The 23,218-nt window shown below is 41.1% G+C and overlaps 2 protein-coding genes across 2 annotated transcripts in view; both read left to right on the forward strand.

Annotated features, from left to right (window-relative positions):
- The window catches only part of NRG1 (neuregulin 1), a 1,033,559-nt gene that overhangs the window by 476,405 nt on the left and 533,936 nt on the right, over positions 1-23,218 (forward strand). The gene's annotated exons all lie outside the window — the stretch shown is intronic.
- LOC132481368 (transcription factor Spi-C-like) lies at positions 6,833-7,590 on the forward strand. The gene is given in 2 exon segments (XM_060086214.1): positions 6,833-7,042; positions 7,045-7,590. Coding segments are annotated over 2 exon segments (756 nt in total).

A 23,218-nucleotide genomic window follows, 5' to 3' on the forward strand; every position in this document is an offset into this window, starting at 1 on the left:
TTGAATCTGTAGATTGCTTTGGGTAGTATAGTCATTTTCACAATGTTGATTCTTCCAATCCAAGAACATGGTATATCTCTCCATCTGTTTGTATCATCTTTAATTTCTTTCATCAGCGTCTTCCATGGATTGCTTTTAAACTAGTTTTTCCCTTCATTGTCCACCAGGAAAGAACTTTCTAACCTTCAGAATAAATGAATAAATCTGTTAGCAACAGTGAGAAACCAGTGAAGTATGAAGCAGTCTCTGGTACTTTCTGTTTTGTCTTTTCTTAGATTCTGTGGTAGAAGGGAGAAAGTACAGAGAAATTCCAACACTGAGTACCTGAAGCTTTAAAGTAAGACTCAGGTGAGGCTGGGCATTTAGGGGATTTCTTCCAAGTGGGTCAGAGGTCTAGGCAGAAGGGATGTATGAGGTTTAGAAGGAAGGGTGCCTGAAGTGAGTGGGGTTGGGGGACATTGCCGGGACAAGCCAGCTCTGGAAGCAGAGGAAGAAGAAACAACCCGAGGGTGACTATATCCTTTATGTTTTCCCTCTCCCCTCACTATTGACAGCCCTCCCTTCATGATCTGCCATAGACTGACTCTTTGATAAAGAAAAGGATGACGAAATCTAGAAAAGAAGGAGAGAAAGAGAAGAAGTAGATACCAGGTTGTACTGTTGAGGAAGAGAGTGAGAGAAATACAAATTCTTGCCTCCGTGGTCTACCAGCGGCCATTACTACTCGTAATTTTAGGTGTGCAAAGAAAGTATTTGTTAGGTATTTGTAGCCAACCAGCAACTCCCTGACATCCTCTCATCAATAGCAAAATATTGCATACTGCTTGTTTTGTAAGTCAAGAAACCCAGTGAAAAGCTCTAAAAGAATCTTCCTTGGATCTGAATCCACATACATTTCTGACTTCTCAGAGAGCCTTAAGGTTGGAAAGCTTCAGAATCCATGGGTACATGAAGGAAGAAAGTGGTAGTAGTATTCTTCAGCGGATGTGAAAAACTATCTAAGAGAACACCAGAACCAGAAGACCATGGGTGGTCTGAAGAGTAGGATGGGAGAACATAGTAACCGTTTCGTTCTAGGGATCAAGCAGCCACCCTGGCTGCAGAGCTTCCTTCCAAGGCAGCATGATATACATGATGTGCTTCAATCCAGGTGTTGGGACCAAGTCCTACTGAACATGTGCTTTTGCGCAAACAGCAAGCATGTTCTTTGGTGAAGCTTTGTTCACCTGAAACACGTCTCTCATTCTCTCTTGGCTGCTTCATCTTTTGGATGAGGAGAATGGAAGTCTGTGTAATTTAGACTGCTCAGTCAGCAAACCATGGAAGAATCGAGACTTCCAAGTGGGTCAGCTAGCTCGGAACCAAAGCCCTATCTCTAGACCGTACCGAGGAAAGTCAGCGCCATTTTGCCATCTTTCTCTCTCTCCTTCCCTCCTCTTCCTCCACTTCTATCTTCCCCTCCCCCTCCTTCTCCCTTCCTTGCGCTCCCATTTCTCCCTCCAGTGGTAGATTAGTAATACCTGGGGGTATTCATAATCTTCCTGCTTTCCTCCTTCCCCACTCCCATCTTGACTCCTGTCCTCCCTCCCTCCCTCCCTCTTCCTTCCCTCTTTCCTTCCTTCCTCTCTTTGCAAGGTCTTCTTACCAGCTTCCACCCATTTTCTTATGTAAAGCACTTTTGAATTCCAGCCATCTGTGAATACAAGGCAGTGAAAAATATTGAAGTCACATCAAATTCCACTTGCTCTGCCAGTTAAAAATACAGATGCTTCCTGTTTTATGCTTTCCTCTCACTTTCTCTGGAGCTTAAACATGAAAATATGTTCAATGATAAAAACCAGCACATATTCCCTTTCACCAGGAAACATATTGCAAACAATGAAAGGTAGAGTTATTTTCCCAAGTCCAGCGGGGTATTAAGATGTTGGAAGAATCATACATAGAACCATAATTTCATAGAAGAAGAACATAATTATTCACAATGATCGCATTTTATAGGTGAAGAAATTGAGATCACGGGGAGTTGTTGTAATTGTTCTCATATGTGGTCCTCATGGACTTGCAAAAGTTCACATCCGCCTACGTTTTCACCTAGCATAGCTGGGCCTCAATTGCTCCATGATGCTTTTTTGCTATCCACCACTTTCAAATAGGATTCTTTGGCTACTGGGAGAGGCCAAATCCTTGAGCAATGAAGCGTTAGCTTGAAACTCAGTTTATGTGCGGGAGTGAGAAAAAGCAATGCTGGACTGAGAGTCAAGACAACTGCGTTCTAGTTACACCTCTGTTGCTACCTATCAAACCTTGACAAAAATTTCTACTCTTGGCCCACGAAGGGGCTGGGTCAAATGATCTCTAAATTTCCTTCCAGCTCTTTGAGACTTGATGATTTTTTCTCCCTTTACATTTCTGCTGACTCAAGAGTATATGACATTGGCCAGGTTATTAACTGCTGTAAATCTCCATTTTTCCAAGTGCAAAGGGAGAGGAACACATTCCCATATTTTCCTAGCTTATACCTACTATATGATCTTGAATTAAATGGACTGCTTTTAGAAATCACATTAAGTCTTTTATATCTATAGATATTCTAGCTTTAGCGCTTATTAAATAAGACAGTGGTCATACCGCTGGGCATATCCTTCGCTATAAAAACACTGTATTGACCACGATTCTCACCCCTCTTGGCTTCCACCACATCTTTTTATATAAGCTGTTATAACCCTTGTAGTACTATGGTATAGCACATTGTATGTCACTGTGTTCTCCCCCTCCTGTCATATCTGGTCCTATCCTAGCATTTCCTGTCTCAATGACTAGCTCCTCATCCGTTTTACTGATGTGTGATACTTTCTCACTGTATATTTCTTACTTCCTTATATCCAATGATTCACCAAGGCCTTATTGATCTTATCTCCCCCATGTCGTTCAAATTCATCTGCTTCTCCTTCTTTCTCCCACTATGTCCTAGTCCACTGCCTAAACCCCCCAATGGCTTTTCCCTACTACTTTTTTTTTTTTAATATTCAATTGCACATGTTTTTATTGGAAAGAATTCAGGTTTTTCATTTCATCACTAGACTGCTGTACGGAAAAAAAATTTTGTTGAGTGAAGAGTTTATAACTGTGTTATAAAGTTATATATGCATGAGCTATGTTTTTTCCCTCTATTTTTAAAAAATGTAGTTGATTTACAAAGTTATGTTAGTTTCAGGTGTTCAGCAAAGTGATTAATTTATATATATATATATATATATATATATATATATAAAACATAATGCTATAATGTATATTTTTTCAGGCTTTTCCATTATAGGTTATTATAAGATATTGAATATAGTTCCCTGTGCTATACAGTAAGTCCTTGTTGTTTATCTACTTTATATATAGTAGTGTGTGTCTGTTAATCCCAAACTTCACTACTCTTGATACGAAGATCAGGATCCTTACCAACACTTCCCCAGCAGGCAGTTCCTGGCCCTTGCCTCTGTTCCCAGTCTCCTACTGTATCCACCTAACCCATTGGTGTCCTCCTTAGGTCCCCTTCCTTGCCATCCTCTCTTTGGAGACAGGCTTTGCTGTTCCCTGTGGTTATAAAGTGCCCCCTAGCAGTCATCTAGTTAACTCTTATTCTTCTGGATTCACACTAATGACCCTGTCCTCAGGGAAGCCTTCTCTCACGTCCCTAAGTCAGTTCCCTCTGTTCTTTGTCCTCAATGCTCTCCATAGCCTTGTTTTTCTTGCAGTCATCATAGTTGCAGTTTTACACTTGCTCCTGTGATGCTTTTAAAATTGTTTTTGGATACCTTCTCCCTCCCAGGTCTATCTTCCTGTCATCATTGGAACTGCAGTGCCTAGCACAGTTTTTGGCACATAATAGGTACACACTAAAATGTTGTTGGACAAATGAGTAAATTCATGAATGGAAAGAAAAAATAGAAGCTCCTGAGATCAAGGGCTATATCCTCACTTCTTCACATTCAGGGTTGGAACCAACTCTAAGAGGTCATTAATAAATTAGTGTTCAGAGAATAAAGCTGATGAACATTGAAGCACCCACTGGGCTAGGAAGTTCAGAAGTTTTGTTTAAAGTGCTAAGATATGGAGTTACTAATGTTTTAAAGGAGCAACACTGTTAAATATAAAATAACTGTTCATCAATATAGCCTCTAACCAAGCCTCAATATACTGCAAAAAGAAGTATTTCAGATGTCAGCTTCGAGCTCCCTTTCATTATGTGTATAGAGAGAAACACCAAGACAAGCTTTAAGTGCTATAAATTCAAATAAGAGGGAAATCAGTAAAAACTGGAGTTACCAGGAAAAGCTCCCAAGAGGCTATGCTTGAATTGTGCTTTGAAAGTTAATTATAGTTTGAACAGGGGAGTGTGTGTGGCTTGTTTCTTTGCTTTCTTTTTTTATCTTTTTCAAATTTTTCTCATTTATTTATTTATTTATTTGGCTGTGTCAGGGCTTAGCTGCGTCATGCAGCATCTTTGTTGAGGCATGCGGGATCTTTCGTTGTGGCCTGCAGGCTTCTCTCTAGTTGTGGTGTGCAGGGTTTTCCTTCTCTAGTTGTTGGAGCCTGTGCCTGGAGCCCTGGCACAGGCTCCAGGGTGCATGGGCTCTGTAGTTTGCAGCACACGGCTCTCTCGTTGAGGTGCACGAGCTTAGTAGTTGTGGCGCACGGGCTTAGTTGCCCCGCGGCACGTGGGATCTTAGTTCCCCGACCAGGGAGGGAACCCGCGTCCCCTGCATTGGAAGGAGGATTCTTTACCACTGGACCACCAGGGAAGCCCCTGGCTTGTTTCTTGAAGATCTGTCTACATGTTGACTGATCCCCATTTGCTCTTTCTCATACACTGTCCGCCTGGCTCCCCCAAACTCTGTGTCCTGGGATGCTGGCATCTACAGACTCCCTTGCCCTCTGTCTTCAAGTTGGGTTTCCTCAAAGGGAGGCACCGGCAGGAGGTTGTAGGGTGGAAGGAGAGAATCCTAGGTGTTCATTTCCCCATGAATGCTCCTTACCTGGTCAAGGTTGGCAGTAACTGATTCCTCTTCTGAGGGCCACAGCTCCTGTCGGATGCCCCCTTCTAACTTACAGCTACAGTTTCAGTGGGTGACCCCTTCAGACCTCGGGGTGATAATGGCTTTCTGATGCTCTGATCCCCAGGATACACTTAGGCTCTGTATTTATTCATTGTGGGGAGGTCATATGTTTCCTGCCAAAAATGAGGGAGTGAGATAAAAAAAAAATTGGTAAAGAAACTGTCAGCGTGTCAGTGGGAATTCTTCTCCAACAAAATATAGTTGTATTTTTCTCCTCTTGGTTGTTCAGTTCAGAGGATACATATGCTTTACCTCAAAACAGATCACCAAGCAGGCATCACTTTAAACTGATTTTCACAAGCTGACCAGCAGAATGAAACGTGTGTCCCTAAGTAAAACAGAATAAAATGGGCCAATAGACGATAGAGCACCTGCTCCCCCCTCCCCTTTCCCCGCCACGTACACTTACTGCACTGAGTGGATCTTCAGAGAAGATAAGCCAGTAAGAGAGAAACCCCCATCTCTGCCCCCCTCCCTAGGTATCAACATAGAAACACTCCAGTTTTTCCTAACATCATGGACTCAGGAAAGAGGAAACGTGAGAGGCCATCCCTGCTGGAACGGTTGGGAGCTAAGGGTGTGGGTAGGAAGGAGAGCACAATTAAAGTACTGAGGTTTGAGCCCAGAAAAAAGCTTCCCTGTCACATCCATCCTGACTGTGAAATCCATCCATCCAAGACATACCACCCTAGATAGACACTCACTCCTCCTGCAGAGGAGATTGGCAGGGGTCAGTGGTGCTTACCCATGGTCCAGAGGGAGCTGTTGTCACTTCATCTGCCATGATTCACACCTATTGAGAGGAGAACAATGGCCAATACACAGAAGCCTTCCTTGGGACCAACTTTTGAGTTGTATAAGCAGTAAAAGCAGCGTTGATCTTCGCTTATCAGCATTTTCATCAGTAGCAGCAAAACGAGTAGCTTAGCCAGCATTGTGTAGAACTATAAACTTTAACTGCTGAACTACGTCCATTGGTTAAAAAAAATTCAGCCTGTATGTGGCAATTGGGAATAGAATGATCTCTAAAATTATTCCAAGTATTTTTAAAATAAATACTTGGTTGATGAAAAATATAGAATCTGGGGCCTCCCTGGTGGCGCAAGTGGTTGAGAGTCCGCCTGCCGATGCAGGGGATACGGGTTCGTGCCCCGGTCTGGGAGGATCCCATATGCCGCGGAGCGGCTGGGCCCGTGAGCCATGGCCGCTGAGCCTGCGCGTCCGGAGCCTGCGCGTCCGGAGCCTGTGCTCCACAACGGGGGAGGCCACAACAGTGAGAGGCCCGCATACCGCAAAAAAAAAAAATATATAGAATCTGTGTGATAGTTAGGATAACTGAATACATTACATAATATCCTTTGCCAAAAAAAGCTTACATTATTACAGTGGTTAGGAGGGAAATTAATCTGAGTAATCTTAATATAATAGTGCTAATAATCATAATGAAATGAATCACCCTGTATTGCAGTTATGATTCCGTAATATATATTTTTGGAGATCAACTCTTTCATGACGAGTTGGAATGGAATGCAGTAACAGGAGAGCAGTGATTTTGGCTAACACCTTAAATATTCTGAAAAAAGCTAGCACCATAGAAGAATCCATTTTCTCCACTGAATTATTAAATGCCCAAAGAAGTATCATGGGGCAGATAAAGAAGAAGATGAGTCTGGAAATGTTAGATTGGCCTCTGATGGACAGAATTGTCAATTTATTAATGAAGCATGGCTTGTGTTGAACAAGACAAGCTGGGTCAAGCATTTGAAGATGTTTTTGAAGTACTGAGGCAACATTCAACTGGTGATCTTCAGTACTCCTCAAATTACAAAAATGACCTGGCTTTCATCAACCACTGTTCTCATGTCAGAGGAAATTCCAGCAGCTATGGTGTGCTGCCCACAGAGGAACCAGTCTACAATTGGAGAACAGTAATATATTTATATAGAACAGTGTTGCGGACCTCCATTTTGAAGGAAATATTCATCAGTCTCTGCAGAACATCCCTGAAAACCAGCTGGTGCAACCTATTCTTCTCCACCAAAAGGGAGGAAAAGGCAGGAAGAAGCCCCGACTGTTTGAATACCTTCATGAATCCCTGTGTAATCCCAAGATGGCATTTTGTATTCAGTGGATGGATCAAACCAAAGACATCTTTCGGTTTGTATCAAAAAACAACGAAAAACTTGCCCAAGTTTGGGGGAAAAGAAAAGACAACCAGAAGACCATGACTTACCAGAAAATGGCCAGAGCACCGAGGAATTATGGAAGAACTGAGGAAGTCATCAAAATCCAGAGAAAGTTAACTTACCAGTTCAGTGAGGCCATTCTCCAAAGACTGTCTCCATCTTATTTCTTGGAGGAAGAGATCTTCAACTCACAGTATGTTCAACCTGATCAAGGATATCTCAGTTTAAATAACTGGAATGCAAGTTATAATTATACATTCGCCAATTACCATGATCTAAGTCACCCTGATGGCTAAATATACTCTTATATATCAAATTTTTTTGGCATCAGAAATCCCTACAAGTTTTAGGATTTTTCTCTGAAAGCAAATACTGAAAAACAAAACAAAAAACCCAGACTTCATTATTGCTATCTTTTATGAAGTAGCGTATAATCTATACTAACTTGGTGAAAAATTTTGCCAGTGAACAACTTTAAAATGATCAAGTCCCATTTGAAAATATAGACTAAATGTCCTTCCTTTTACTATTGTCTATGTAATACTTCCTTCTAGATTAATAATGCTAGTAGAGATACTTTGATTTACATATTGATTTAAACATTATTTTCCTGTCATACACTCAGACAAAAAAAGAATCACTCTAACATGTATCCAACAGCTTTAGCAACAAAACAAAAAATGATTGCCTGTGATAGTGTTCTTGCTAAATTACATTCATGGCTTTAAAAATTTCAGTGACTAAAACTAGAACTACCATATTATCCAGCAATTCCACTCCTGGGTATACATCCAAAGAAAATGAGAACACTAATTTGAAAAGATATATGCACCCCAGTGTTCACAGCTGCATTTTTTTTTTTTTTTTTTTTTTTTGGCCACACCACACAGCTTGTGGGATCTCAGTTCCCCAACCAGGGATTGAACCCAGGCCTCTGCAGTGAAAGCACAGAATCCTTACCACTAGACTACCAGGGAACTCCCATAGCAGCATTATTTATAATAGCCAAGATATGGAAGCAACCTAAATGTCCACCAACAGATGAATGGATAAAGAAGATGTGGTAAATATAAACAAAGGAGTACTGCGCAGCCATAAAAAAGAGTGAAATTTTGTCATTTGCAACAACATGGATGGACCTGGAGAGTATTATGCTTAGTGAAGTAAGTCAGCGAGTGAAAGACAAATACTGTATGTTATCATTTATATGTGGAATCTAAAAATTGAAACAAATGAATATAACAAAATAGAAACAAACTTAAAGATATAGAGAACAAATTAGTTACCAGTGGGGGGAAGGAAGGAGGGAGGGGGCAAGATAGGGGTGGAGGATTAAAAGGTACAGACTACTATGTATAAAATAAATAAGATACAAGGGTGTAATGTACAGCACAGGGAATATAGTCAATATTTTATAATAGCTTTGAATAGAGTATAATCTAGAAAAATACTGAATCACTATGTAGTACACCTAAAACTAATATAATACTATACATCTGAAATTAATATTGTAAATCAACTATATTTCTATAAAATAAATAAATAAAAAGTAAAAACTTAAAAAAAAAAGAAGTATATGAGTCTGGCAGAGGAAGAGTGTGTGTTTCTTCTCCTAGGAGACATCTTGTGAAAGCCAAGTGTGGAGAGAGAGTGGGATAAGGAAGGGTGGTCTGGAAGAATTCTCAAGGCAAAGCACAGATACCCACAGAATGTGTTATTCAGGCCTCGGCTCCCATGGGCAAGCTGGATTCACTCTAAGGGACTAAGAATACGACCAATTCAAATATGCAGCACAGTGCAAAGCATATTCCTTAAGCTACTACTTTCAAGACTTGCCATTATAAATTATAGGCATGTGTCTCTAAATTGATGTGAAAGAAATATTGGATCTCAGAAAATATATCAACTGTCATCATGTTGGCAACCTAATCTATACCTGAAGATTGCTGAAATATTTGGACCAGAAGAGAATGGATCAGTCATCTCCATTTTGTGAGAGAGTGTGTAAGTGTTTCACCTGGGATTCAGTTGAATTAGTATTTCATAAGCATAGATATAAATTTGGCTAAGGGGCACAGCGACAACACAGCAAAAGTCATGGGAAAAAAATCATTGTATTTTCAGACTAAAAATTAAGTGTGAAAAAAATTTTCTAAGAACAGAAGTACCTCAGGTAAATGACATTTTAAAAAAGTAACTGAAAGATAAAACAGAACATATAACAGAAATGGTAATAAAAAGTCTCAGTTCCATGGGACATATTTGCCAATTACTCTCTTCTTCAGCCATACTTGAGTTCTGAGATATGACTAACCATATATGTTTTGTGAATTGGAGAGTGGGTTAGCAAATTCAGCGTTCAAAAAAAAATTGTGGGATTTACTACTATGCTCTTCTGGATTATAAATTTGGAAGAAAGTTGCTGCCTAGAAATATGTGCTGTGTGTAATTACTCCCACCTGCTGGGTAAAATCTTTACTACATGGGCATTGAACTTCACTGCCACCGCAGGGTGAGGAAGAATGCAATACGACCCAGCCACATCACAGGGTTTGTGAACAAGATCCTTTGTTCACGGTGGCTCTTGGCCTGAGGGTCACTTCCAACTTCCAAATGTAGCTTAACTTAGACTGGAAACCGCAAGGCAATGCTTATCCTCTGAACAGAAAGATTTATTTCTCCCCTAAAAGAAAAGCAAGTGGAGGGGGAATGGAATGACCAATGGACCTGCCATATTTATCCAATAGGTGGTTAAGCTCTAAGGGAAGTGAGACAGGAAGGGAAATGGTTCTAAGTTCCCCGTTTTTCAGCTAATGGGCCCAAATGGCAGGAACTTTTCCTTCGTCATTGGACACCCTACCTGCACTATCCCTCAGATCTTCTTGGTGTGTGTGAAAGTGCTGAATTCTGAAACAGAGATGAGTTTCCAACTCTTAAAGTGACACTACACTGTTTGGTAAAGGGTAGTGGGAACCCACAAGACTATATTACAGTATTTGATGATCTGGGCATCAAAATATGGGCAGGCTTTTGTTTCTAAGTGGAAGGGAAGTTTTCTGGGGATGTAAAACCTGGGAAGAACATGAATAAGCATCTATGCTACTGTATTAATAACTCCTTTCACCCTTGGCAGGTGAGATGAGGCTTAGGAGCAAACATGGTTTGGGTTTTCTTTTCTTTTGCTTTGCTCACCACCACTGCTACCCCTCCCCACCAGTAGTTTAGGAAGGAGAGCTCCAGAAATGTAATCCTCTTTTGTCCCCAAGAATGGGTCACAATTGGAAGTGTATAACTACTCCACCTTAACTAATCTCCTCAGTCCTGGAAGAAGACAGACATAGTTAGCAAAGGTGAAGACACTGGTATGTCAGGAATAGAATTCATGTTAGGGTTCTTGGCCTTGACTTTGGCTCTTGTGTGATTGACAAAGCCGAAGATCTTCCTTTTATGCTAAGAAGTCTTTGGTTAAATTGCAGGCTTGGTTTTCTGTCCTTCAGCAGCTAAAGTAAAGAGAAATCAGTGGCAACATAGAACTTATGAACCACTGGCTCCTGTAACTGGCAATGGCAACTGTGTGAGTGTGTGTGTGTGTGTGTGAGTGAATTTCTTGTTTTTCTTCTTATTTTTATTTTCTCACTTTACCCCACCTCAACCTTTTATTTTATTTTTTTATTTTTTATTTTTTTGCGGTATGCGGGCCTCTCACTGTTGTGGCCTCCCCCGTTGTGGAGCACAGGCTCCGGACGCGCAGGCTCCGGACGCGCAGGCTCAGCGGCCATGGCTCACGGGCCCAGCCGCTCCGCGGCATATGGGCTCCTCCCAGACCGGGGCACGAACCCGTATCCCCTGCATCGGCAGGCGGACTCTCAACCACTTGCGCCACCAGGGAGGCCCCACCTCAACCTTTTAATCACTCTTCATTCTGTTGCCTTCATGTCTTCCTTCTCTTGGTTTCCCTATTCTACATCCCTTTTTCCTTTACTCTTTTAACCTCATTTATAATCACGCCATCAGCTGTAAACACTATGGAAAACACTAGTTTCACCGTCTCCATGTGAAAAAAAAGAAAAATTCAACCAAGGGAGAGGCTGAAAACATCTATCTTTGAATTTAGAAGGCTTTCTGCCAAGAAAATTATCTTCTGAACCTCCTTGGATCTTGCTGTCCTCATGAAACACACCAGCCAATAAGCTGCCTCCTGACATGAGCTTGACTATCTGGGTTGACTTTGGCTGTGCGCTGTTCCAGCCAATGAAAGCAGACACCCTAAGCCAGTGTTTCCCAGATAGTTAGATTTTATGGGACAGTAAAATCTCCAAAGAAAAAAAGGAAGAGACTGATATAGATTGCCTTTTATTTCGATTTTAACAAGTAAAACATTTTTAAAAACTCCATTGTTACCATTATGTCACAAAAAGGGGCATTTTAGGAAAGATAATCTCAACATAAGTTGAATAAATTTAGCCTATGAAAAACCCACTGCCTTGCCTTTATTATCTCGGTTTATCAAAGACTGGGTATGGATATCAACCAGCACTGATACAACTTTAGATCCTTGAGTCCAGTAAAATTGTTCCTTTTCCCATACCAGTGGTTAAGCTGGTTGCTTTGCCTCTCAGGGGCCCTTATATCCTGCTGCCTTTATACTGAGAATCTCCATTTCATTCTTCGAGTTACAGTGCCCCAAAGAGGCTAGTGGTAAATTCTTAGCCCCAATGTATAAATGGAAGCATAAGAAATAAAATGAACTTGACCCACACAGAAAAGCTAGTGAGTGGGTCAGCTTTATTTCTACATTTTTGTGGGGGGAAAGGGAGTTCTGTGCAAGTCAGGTGGTAGGAGCCCCAGGCAGGGGTAGGTAGTGGGAGAGAAGGTATGGGAGGAGCAAGGTGCTGAGAAGCACAAAGATGTGGCCCTATTCTTGAGTGATTGCCATCTAAAAAGACATAGATACGTACCCAGTTCATAACACAAAACAGACGTTAGTCAATGCTTAATAGATACACGAGAAAGTACTATTGAAGGACAGAGAAAGGAGTAATTCCTTTCACGGAATTAGTTCTTCAGAGATCACGGAAGTAGTATTATGGGTAATTATGTAATTGTGTGATTACTTGATAATTTCTCCCCTTCACAGCTACAGTATAAGATCTATGAGGGCAATCTCCCTATCAGATGCGAGCCTCTATATCACAGCTCTTAGCATAGCGCCTGGTATCTAGTACATGACCTACAGTATTTCCTGAATGAGTAAGTGAGTGCCTACAATGGTAGGGGCTATGAAAGATACCAAGAAATTAAGGTTTCATTCATTGCCTTTAAAGCATCTGCAAGTTGATAGGTTTATAACATGGCAGATGTGTTCAGTCAGCTCTTTGCTTGTGTAGGAGATCACAGATGGTCATAGTAACTTACTTATTTCATTCTGAAATGGAATTTCATCTCCACTCAGCTTTGCCTTAGGCATGGTCTCTGATGCCATATTTACCAAGACATCTACTTGGAAGTGGACGTCATACTGTGTAGAACCATTACAGACAAATGTTATAGCCTCTTGCCAAGTAATGATTTATGCTGGGCAGTTGCTTAAAAGGCTGATTTTAGTCACTTTATTTGCTATATTCATGTACTGCTTGGGGAAGGGGGCCAGGTGGGGTGGCAGTCTGTTCTTTTTTTTAAGCTAGTAATTATTTGCAGAGGTCCATGGGCAGAGTGCTAAGCTCACACCTGGGAACAGAATCCTGGGTTAGATGCTGGCCACGGTGATATTATACATCTCCGGATTGTGGTTTGCCAATTGAAATGCAGACATGTGCAGAAATGGCCTCATTGTCATTCCTTGTTTTTGTAATATTATCCTTGGCTCCACATATTTTTTTTTTCTTTTTTCTACTGTCAACAGTGTTTCAGCAGTGAGTCATATTATCCGGTGACATCAGAGGAAGCAAAGTTACATATGTCAACTTGGCAGGAATTGTCCACTTACAGCAAATTTCAGATAAGTTGCATTTTTCTACCATTTTCACCTTGAGTGATGAAGTAGCCACAGTTTGAAGAGACACCATGGGGCCTCCCTTGATGCTAACAGTGGTCTGTCTAATTGAGCAGCTATTGCTTCAGTACTGGAGGGGAAGGAACCTGTGATCTTCGGGTAATCCTTCCCTATGGGTAGTGGGAACGTATTCCCAGAGTTGATTGCCTGTGTCTATAGGTAATGGAGGCTTAACTGGCTTAAAAGTTACAGCCAGTTTCATCCTCATTAAGTTTAATGGTTTGTGTAATGACCATGTGTGCAGCTAATGGAATAACCAAAAGAACAATTCGTGAACTGTTTGTGGAAGAATACCTTTACCATTCAAAATGGACATTAAACTATGGCTGGTTTCATTGCGAGGCAAAACTTCCCTTCTTTATTTTCTAGTTAGGTTTATATGCAGCCTACAGGGTATGGTGTGAACTGTATCTCAGGAGAAAGGCTGAAGCTTTCAAGCTAATGAGTTTGGACTTTTGAGTGTTTTCTATTATTATGATTGCTATTATTTAAATCAGTGTGATATATAATGAGGAGCTCATAAAAATTAATTTAGATGTAAGACAAATTAATGGAAGTTAAAGCCAAACATCCAACTAGGGAAAGCCAGATATGCACATTAAAATGACAGCCTCTGCCCCGCCCCTTGATGACCCATAGAAAGTAGGAAATTTTGGTTAAGATGGTACCACATATTATGTAGACTAGAATGTAAGTGCCATGAGATTAAGAATTGTTTCTGTTTTATTCACTCCTGTATCCTCAGGGTCTAGGAAGTTGCCTAGCATATAACAGGTACTCAACAAATATGGAACATAAGTGGTTGATGAATATATAACCCATCTTGGGTGAGATAGCTTTGTTTCATTTCCGAGGGGGTGAAATTTCTTTCTTTCAGAAAGAGAGTAGAAAATAATGATCCCTATGAAAGAATTCAGCCCTGATCTATCTTTCTTCACAAAGATCTTTTCCTGAGAGCAAAACACAGGGATTTGTGGTTGTCACCATCAGTGATAGGTTTGGGGTATGATAAAATGTAGAAAATAGCTAAGTAGAAGAGAGTACATGCTTTGTAAAATATAATTCAAAATAATAGCTATCAGCAGCAGAACTTTGTAGGAAGCACATGGTGGGAAAATATAAACCCCACCCTAGTGATGGCATCAGCTGCAAACTGAGAAATGAACTGGACAACCAAATGGAATGTGTCTTCAGCAGCCCTTAAGATCAAACGACCAGAGATAAGCATGGATCTTTGGAGCCTCCACTTTCTTCTTTCTAAAACAGCTAAAATCAGTAGGGAAATGAAAGGGAAATGGCTTTATTATCTGTGAGTAGTGTATCCTTCCCTCTGGATATCCATCTCTTTGAACACGCATTTTTATATTTCTTAGGAGTTCTAGCTAATAATTCCATTTAGAGAAAAATGTGCCCCTACCTTCCAACCTTGGCCATTTTTACATCACTGATTTCTCATCATTCTGACACATTCAGTCATCTCACATGTAACTCAGCTGCAAGAATAATCATGGCCCCGTGATGTGCTGGCATCATGGAGGGTAAAGAAAAATAGAAGCTATGGTAATTGTGGAAGAAACAGATCTCAAATGGGAAAATCAATCCCAGTGATCAGTGAATGGTCCAGGCGAATGGTGTGAGTTCAAGAAATTCAATTCAACAAAAATATATTGAGCACTGGGATATGTCACCGAGCAATGCAATGCTCTCTGCTCCCTGGCACTTATGTTCTAACATCTGGTATGGGTGCTGTCAATGACATTGTACGTCTTACTGAGCTGGAACCATGAAGTTTTGCAAGAGGCTTTCCTTTAGATTAAATTAACACCATCCCTGTAGAAATCTAGAGCTGGAATAAACAGGGAAGTGAGGGTCCTGTTGCCTAAGTCCTGCTTGTTGAATTTAGCTTTCCACTATGCAAGTCAAGAGCCCAACTTTTGTCTGCATCCTGAGGAGCTTTCCACAAAGAGTATGTATTTTGACAATTAACCAAGACTTCATATTTTTGGAAAATGAGATGTTTTAAAACATGAAATCCATGAAGAGAGAATTATAAAATCAAAGGACCCTTTATGAAGGAATAGGAATCAACCAGCTTAGAACTTCATTTCCTTTATATTTTGGCTCAAGTGTGACCTTTTCAGCAAGGCCTTCGTTGACTACCCATCCCGTCCCTCCTCCTGGTACAGCCCTATAACCTCCCTCACCTCTCTGTTGGCTTGTACCATCTGACACACTATAAATGTCCTTATTTATTTGCTGATTATCTGTCTCTTCAGTCTGGAATACAAACTCCATGGGGGCAAGGACTTTTCCATAGTTGTTGCCAGGTGGTGGTAGGAGACTCCCATCTAAAGCCGAAAGGCATCTCCTTTTCTGGATCTGTGATCTTTGGCATTTTCCTGTCACCACAAAGCTTAAGATTCCCTGTGGTCAATGCTGGTATCATTGTCATAGATGACTTTAGGCTTTCAAAATGGTTAAATCAGATGTTTGAGTGGATTACTGTGTCACCTGTCCACCTATAAGGGAGCATCTCCGGTGGATACCTGAAACTTGATAGACTCAGTCTTCAAGTCACAAGACCAGGTGATGGATCACTGTTTTCAGACATCCTGCTTTCTCTGTCTGTAGGTGTGTCTGGATGCTCTTCTCCAGATACCAAGTCATGGTACAATTGGTGTTCATAGAACTGACTCTCTAATTCTGCTTCCTATAACCACCCATGAAGGAACTTTGAAAGTCTGTGGTGATGAAACATGTAGGCATTTGAGATTTGTGAGTGTGAACACATAATTTGAGAGTAGGGCCCAAATGACCAAAAGAAAATAAATTCTCATGTTAGTAACAGTTGTTAGGAATTCACTAGGGCCAGGAATTCTGGGGTTGAGATTCTAGAAGTTGATGGTTTGGTGATGGGCTGCTTGACGTTGATTAGTGAAAATAAAGTGTATGTAGTTTGAGAAAGTGGTGGAAATTAGAGAATCATTTGTAGCTGGTGAAGAATGTGGAGGGATGGAACACAGTGGAAACTCGGGAATTGATTTCTTCATACAATTCTAACTAAGTTATAACTTTCTGGTCCAAAGATGGAAGTAAGAACAAGTTATTCTTCCTCTAAGTAAGAGGTTACACAGAAAATACTACCACACAAACTATGCACAACGCAAAAGCAAACTAGAATAATCTCTTTTATCCTTCTTTTATGGGTTGAATTACGTACACTGCTCCCTCCCCCCCACCAAAAAAAAAAAGATACATTGACATCTTTACTCCCAGTATCATAGAAGGTGACTTTCTTTGGACATAGAGTCCTTGCAGGGGAGTTAGTTAAGATGGAAGCATACTGGGGTAGGGTGGGCCCTTCATCCAATATGACTGGTATCCTTATAAAAAGAGAGAAGACAATGTCAATACACAGACACCCAAGAAGAACGCCATGTGAAGAAAAGAGGTAGAGATTGGAGTGGGTCATCTACAAGCCAAGGAATGCCTGGGGCTACCAAAAGCTGGAAGAGGCAGGGAAGGATTGTCCTTGGAGGCCATGAAGGGAGCATGGCCCTACAACATTTTGACTTCAGACTTCAGGCCTCCAGAACTGTTAGACAACAAATTTCTGTTGTTTTAAGCCACCAAGTTTGTGATACTTTCTTATAGCCATCTTAGGAAACTAATATACCTTCCTAGGCCCAGGTGGTGAAGTAAAGGGAAGACCCCAATTCAAAAAGTGAAATAAAAGGCTATAGCTTCTCACCACTTGTGGTAAGATGTGTATGCTGTTGGCACAGAAGAGAGTTTGCATTTTCTGGAAGCCTGTAAGGTCCTCTGTCTTGTCTAGTAAGTGGGGGACTTGCTGGAGTATCTCAGCAGGTAAAATGGCAGCAGCCAAGACCAGGTGTCTGTACTATTGCCTTCAGCTGCCTGATGAAGCAACATCAGGCTGACTTTATTTATGATGCCTTTGGGATTAGTCCCTGCTCCAGAGAAGCTGGCAAAGCTGACCCCCCAAATTATTTTAAAATGCATGAATTAAAACCTGTCATGCTCTTATTTTTCCGACGCGCCACTGATGCCTAAAAATCAGCCTAGTGCATTTCATCTGGTTGCATCAGCTAGTCTTGCATTTGACATTTTTAAGCTTCAGTTAATTGAGGACCAGAATGATGGCCAAGCAAAGAATGTTTCATTAAAGATGGAAATGATTTGAGGTATCTAGCCCCCTCCCCAAAGTGATTGTCCTAGAGACACTTACCAATTCACTTGTGGCTTCTAGGTAATTTGTGTTTTTATGATACCCACAGATCCTCCTCTGCTTTCTTCTCAGTGATAACCAGAGCAGGCTGAGAATTGTTTACTTGTATATGGTGTCCTACATTCCTCACACTTACCCTTTCGTAGCTTCTTCAGTATCATTTACTTTTATCCATCAGTGGATTTCCTTTACTTCCTGTGTGTCTACCTTGTTGGGAGTTTATGGAGGGGAGGAAAGGATGAATAGATTTTTGTGTGTGTAAAGGTAATCCCAAATCTTTGTCGCTTTCTGCGTTTTAGGGAGAAGAAAAATGGAACTAAATACCTAAAAAAGCAAATTTAAAAAATTCTTTAGTTAAAAAAAGGACTTTGTTTCAGGTACAGCAGTAGAATGTTCAACCCGTGTCACTCATTTAATCCAGAGCATAAAAAATTATATTTAGTGATTATGCAGATAGCAAACTTGTGACATTTAATTTGACATTTTAAAAGAAACACAGATGTAGAAATATTGTCTGGAAAGCATTATGACTCTACCAATATTATTTGTTTTAAAGAGCAAACCTCATTATAAGACTATCTTGTTCATTTACCCTTTGACAGATATTTACTGAGTGATACCGTGAGAACAAGGACACGGTCCCTGGCCTCCTGGGCCCTGTCTAGTAGAGACACAGACACACAAACAGGTAGGACGAGAGTGTCTTGCTCAGAATTGCTGCTGGTGGAGGGCTCTCTAGAACTGTAATCTGAAGATCGAGGGCCATTTGTCAGGATAAAAGGTAGGGGAAAGGGGAGGGGGATGAGGTTATAGGAAAAGAAATGGCACATTAAAAGGCCCAGACTTCCAGGAGCCTGCATGTCCGTAGTTACCAAAAGTAATTTGGTAGAACGGTTGCTTGGATTGAGAGGGAAGGAGTAGTGAGGGTTGAAACTAAAGATAGAATTAGAGGTCATGTTGAAGACCTTGTGTTTTAGGTTAGGGAATTCCTGCTTTATTCTGAAGGCTGCGGAGGGCTAAGACACTGAGCAGTGACTAAGAAAGATCCCTGTGGCTTGTGTGAGAATAGGGTGGCGTGGACCAGATCAGAGTGAGGGAAGCCATTCAGGAGGCTGCTGCAGTACCTCAGGTGAGCGCTAGGTGGCGGTGCCACCGGAAGTGGGAGTGGAGATAAATATGTGAGTTACAGGAAGGCTAGGTAGGACTTGATGATTATGAACTTTGGAAGCGGAGAAGAGGGAGGGGTCAGGGCTGGCTTACACGTGAAACACACTGAACTTCTTTCTATCCTAGAAAAAAGAAATCACTGTCATAGAGCATGATAGCAATTGTTGGACATAAGTAAACAATCAAGAAGAGCTCAGTGTCGGGCTTCCTTGGTGGCTCAGTGGTTGAGAGTCTGCCTGCCAATGCAGGGGACACGGGTTCATGCCCCGGTCCGGGAAGATCCCACATGCCGCGGAGCGGCTGGGCCCGTGAGCCATGGCCGCTGAGCCTGTGCGTCCGGAGCCTGTGCTCCGCAACGGGAGAGGCCACAGCAGTATAGAGGCCCGCGTACCGCAAAAAAAAAAAAAGCTCAATGTGGAGAAATTGTATGCCCTTGAAATGTTCATTTCAAGCAGAGGTGTACATTTCGTTTCTGAAGACTCAACCTGTAACTAAGTCAGACCCATAACTCTGGAAGGTGGGGTCATCCATAGCCTGCCACTCAGCGGTCGGTCTCGTGGTCGTAAAGACAGGAGGAGCGCTCACATCCAGCGGGGTTGGGGAGCGGAGCGGTGCAGAGAGGGGTCTTCCTGATGCCGAAGTGGAAAGAGAAGGAGCCTTAGCTTTTTGACGGCAACTCATCCATTGACTTTATCAGTATATTTCAGTCTGAGAGCATCTGCCCCTCGGGAAACACTACAAGGTACACATCTCTCAGGAGATCTCCATTCATTTCCACCACTGAAAAGTTTTCTTATGTGTCTCTTTATTTGAGGAAAGTGAGAACGTTTCTCAGGCAGTAACTGCCACAACTAATCATTTATCTAGGTAAGAAACTTGGGAACTTTTGCCAGGACTTTCTTCTGGAAATTGACTGCCCCCTGCAGGCCCTCCTCTTTCAGCTTCTGAGCCAGCTGTGTGTATGTCCTGCCCCATTCCTCTCACTGGCTGTCTGACCATGGGCAAGTTATTTACCCTTTATGCTTAGAAGACCAAGAACCCAGGAGCATAGGAAGTGCTGCGAATGCAATAAAATAGCATAATATTTATTATTAAGTAAGTTGGCAAAATATCTTGAAGCTTTAAGCTCCTTGCTTTTATTTTCTGTACATTTATTGCTGGCCCTCTGTGCCCTAGCGGGGCACTTTTCAACTTTCGGTGATGTTTCCCTATTATCAAGTCCCAGCTGAACAGACTACCTTTCATATTCAGAAAGTGTTTGGTGCCCCTTAGCCACAACCATTCAGTCTGACCAATGACATTGACAGTGGACCTGGATTTTTCTTCCCGTCAAGCACAAATGCTTTGTATCCCTTGGCTTCCTTCTATTCATGATTCCTCATGTTGTTATAGTACTTTAGGCCCTGCTTTTGGCAGTTAATCCCAGCATCTTTGTGGTTCTTTCTAGTTTTTTCAAGGGCTACATATGAAACTTCGAATACCCACGTGCAACTAGAGATGCGTACAACCTCACCCAAATCTGCCTCCATTCTAAGGCCAATCATATGCTATAGTTCTCCTTGCTTTTTAAACCTGAGCACACATTTTCATCTTGAGCCTTTTTCACCCTTCTTTTGTTAGTACTGTCTATTAAGTTTTAGTCGGGTAAGTCTGTGTTTTGCCTTGCCAAAGCACTGTCCAGTTTCTTCTCAGATCTTTTTGATATATTCCTCCTGCATTTCTTGGATTGGGGGTTTCGGCAGTCCTCTCTGAAGAAATTTTGGCTTCTCTTATACATTTCCCTCCTATGCTTTTGCAGACTTTTGTAAATACATCTGTTTGTGCACAAATTAACCTTCCTATTTTCCGTCTGGTTAAGTATCCTCTGATCCTGGTAGTAAATGTTTTTGTTGTCATGGACCTTTTTGGCATTCTGGTGATGCCCAGAGACCCTGCCCAAAGATGGAGTTTTTAAATATCTGTGTGAGATATATCAGATTACAAATAAACCAATTAAATTGAAAGGTAGCTAAATATTTTAAAAATTGTGATATGGTAGTAAACAAGCTTCTTGATTGGTGGATGAAGTAATATATTGTAGCATCAGGGCTAATAACTATGATTCTTTCAGAAAATCTGAAATTTCTGTTGCTGAGGAAAATCACAGTTAATATTACTATGGTTTGTTGCTAACATTTGAAATCAATGGAAATGCTAATTTTCAGTTAGAGTTCAGGGAAAGGGAATATGTGAACATTTTCCTCCCATGCAAGTTCATGGATCCCCTGTATTCTATCCACAGGTGCTAGAGGGAGTATCTAGATCACAGGTTAAGAACTTCTGCTAATAGTCCTTTGTGATTTGAGACTCAGCTCAGGTAACCATCTCCTCTGTAAAATTTTCCCTAAATTCACTAGACTTGCTTCTCTATCTATTCCTGTACTATCTTGTTCATCCTCTATTATGCAGTATTCATTTATTATGATGATTACTATTATCATATTTTCCTGTATTTATTTCCTCTTTGTAAATATCTCTCTATATAAGTATCTCTGTAAACAAGTATATAAAATATACTTTTATTTCCTTGGTGTCCAGGACAGGGTCTGATATAGTGCAGGCACTCAATAAATGTTTGTTTAATAAATGATTGTGAAACCTTGGCCAGCTTCTGGTAAGTTTTCCAGGTCACAAGTAATAGAAGGACCTGAACTTGATTTATTCCCTTCTACAAGGGGCAGAGTATACAAGCGTTGAACTTTAATAAGAGGTGTGCTTTCAACAAGGGTTTCTTGGCCAACTCTGAACCTTTCACTCTGCATTAATATACACCTAATTGCTCATGAAGTCACAGCTATGGACTTATAACCGAGTCTTCAAAGTATTTTAATTCCTTAAGAATGTACAAATGGAAAAATTAATTCCCTTGTTAGATAAAAATATATCAAAGGGCTTCCCTGGTGGCGCAGTGGTTGAGAGTCCGCCTGCTGATGCAGGGGACACGGGTTCGTGCCCCAGTCTGGGAAGATGCCACATGCGCTGGGCCTGTGAGCCATGGCCGCTGAGCCTGCGCGTCTGGAGCCTGTGCTCCGCAACGGGAGAGGCCCGCGTACCACACACAAAAAATAAAATAAAATAAAATAAACAAACCAGCAAACAAATAAATATGTCTATTTATAACCTGATAAAGGAATATTAGTTGTTCACAAGGTATTTATTCTGAGTAACGTGCTGGGAGATTATAAATAACCTTAACTCTCAGTCAAAAAATGTGCTTACAGAATAATTTATTCTAATTAGCCTAAATGTATTAAACTTCCCACTAAGGAGCATGAATTAGCTACTATTTAAGTGTGAGCTTTTACTTCCATGGTGCCTAATTCTGTTCTGTATAAAGTCAGGCATCAAAGATCAGCTAAGGTTAAATATTAAGATGTTTTAGTCATTATTAGAAGGTGGAGGTGGGCACAGTCTCTGATACTAATAATGACATGAGTACAGAGAATCATAAACAGAAAAATAAAAGGAACTGGAGCCAAAGGAGAGTGATCCATAAGCTTCTTGTACTTGGCCTTAAGCAGGCTTTCAGGAGTGCTGGTGTAGTTAGTCTAGAAGCTAATTCTCTCTTTCTCTGTCTAACACACACTTTCTACTTGAACTCCTCCCTCCTGTGTTGTCCTGGAGGGAAGGGTAATTTTCAAGGTGACTACAAAATTCTTATATAGTTTACTCTATATAATATATTTACCAAAAAATATTCATTCTGGCCCACAATGAATTCCATGAAAAGATTTCTCCTGTGCTTTAAAAATACTCTTTATGTAGAAGATCACTGAGATAAAAGAATATCAATATCGGTGAAGTAAAAGCCATTCCTGCTTCACTGCTTTAAAATTTTCAGTGTTTTTAATTTAATATTATTTTTTTTAATTTATACTGAGTACATGGGGAGAGAAAAATTACCATGAAATGCTGTGAGGATAAATAAGGTCATATGACCATGAAATGTTTGGAAAAGAATTATAATTGTTTTATTAATTTATTTATTTTTATTTTTGGCTGCGTTGGGTCTTCATTGCTGCGCATGGGCTTTCTCTAGTTGTGGCAAGTGGGGGCTACTCTTCGTTGCGGTGCGCGGGCTTCTCATCGCGGTGGCTTCTCTTGTTGCGGAGCATGGGCTCTAGGCGTGCGGGCTTCAGTAATTGTGGCGCATGGGCTCAATAGTTGTGGCTCGCGAGCTCTAGAGCACAGGCTCAGTAGTTGTGGCACGTGGGCTTAGTTGCCTCACGGCATGTGGGATCTTCCTGGACCAGGGCTTGAACCCGTGTCCCCTGCATTGGCAGGCAGATTCTTAACCACTGTGCCACTAGGGAAGTCCAGTTAAGTCCTTTAAAAAAAAAAAAAAAAACATGGTTAGAGTTACAGTTTTAAGAGAGAGAGAGAAAACAAAAAAGAACCCCATGAAGTTCTAAGGAGG

Source organism: Mesoplodon densirostris, chromosome 20 (assembly GCF_025265405.1).
Source record: "Mesoplodon densirostris isolate mMesDen1 chromosome 20, mMesDen1 primary haplotype, whole genome shotgun sequence".
Lineage (NCBI taxonomy): Eukaryota > Metazoa > Chordata > Mammalia > Artiodactyla > Ziphiidae > Mesoplodon > Mesoplodon densirostris.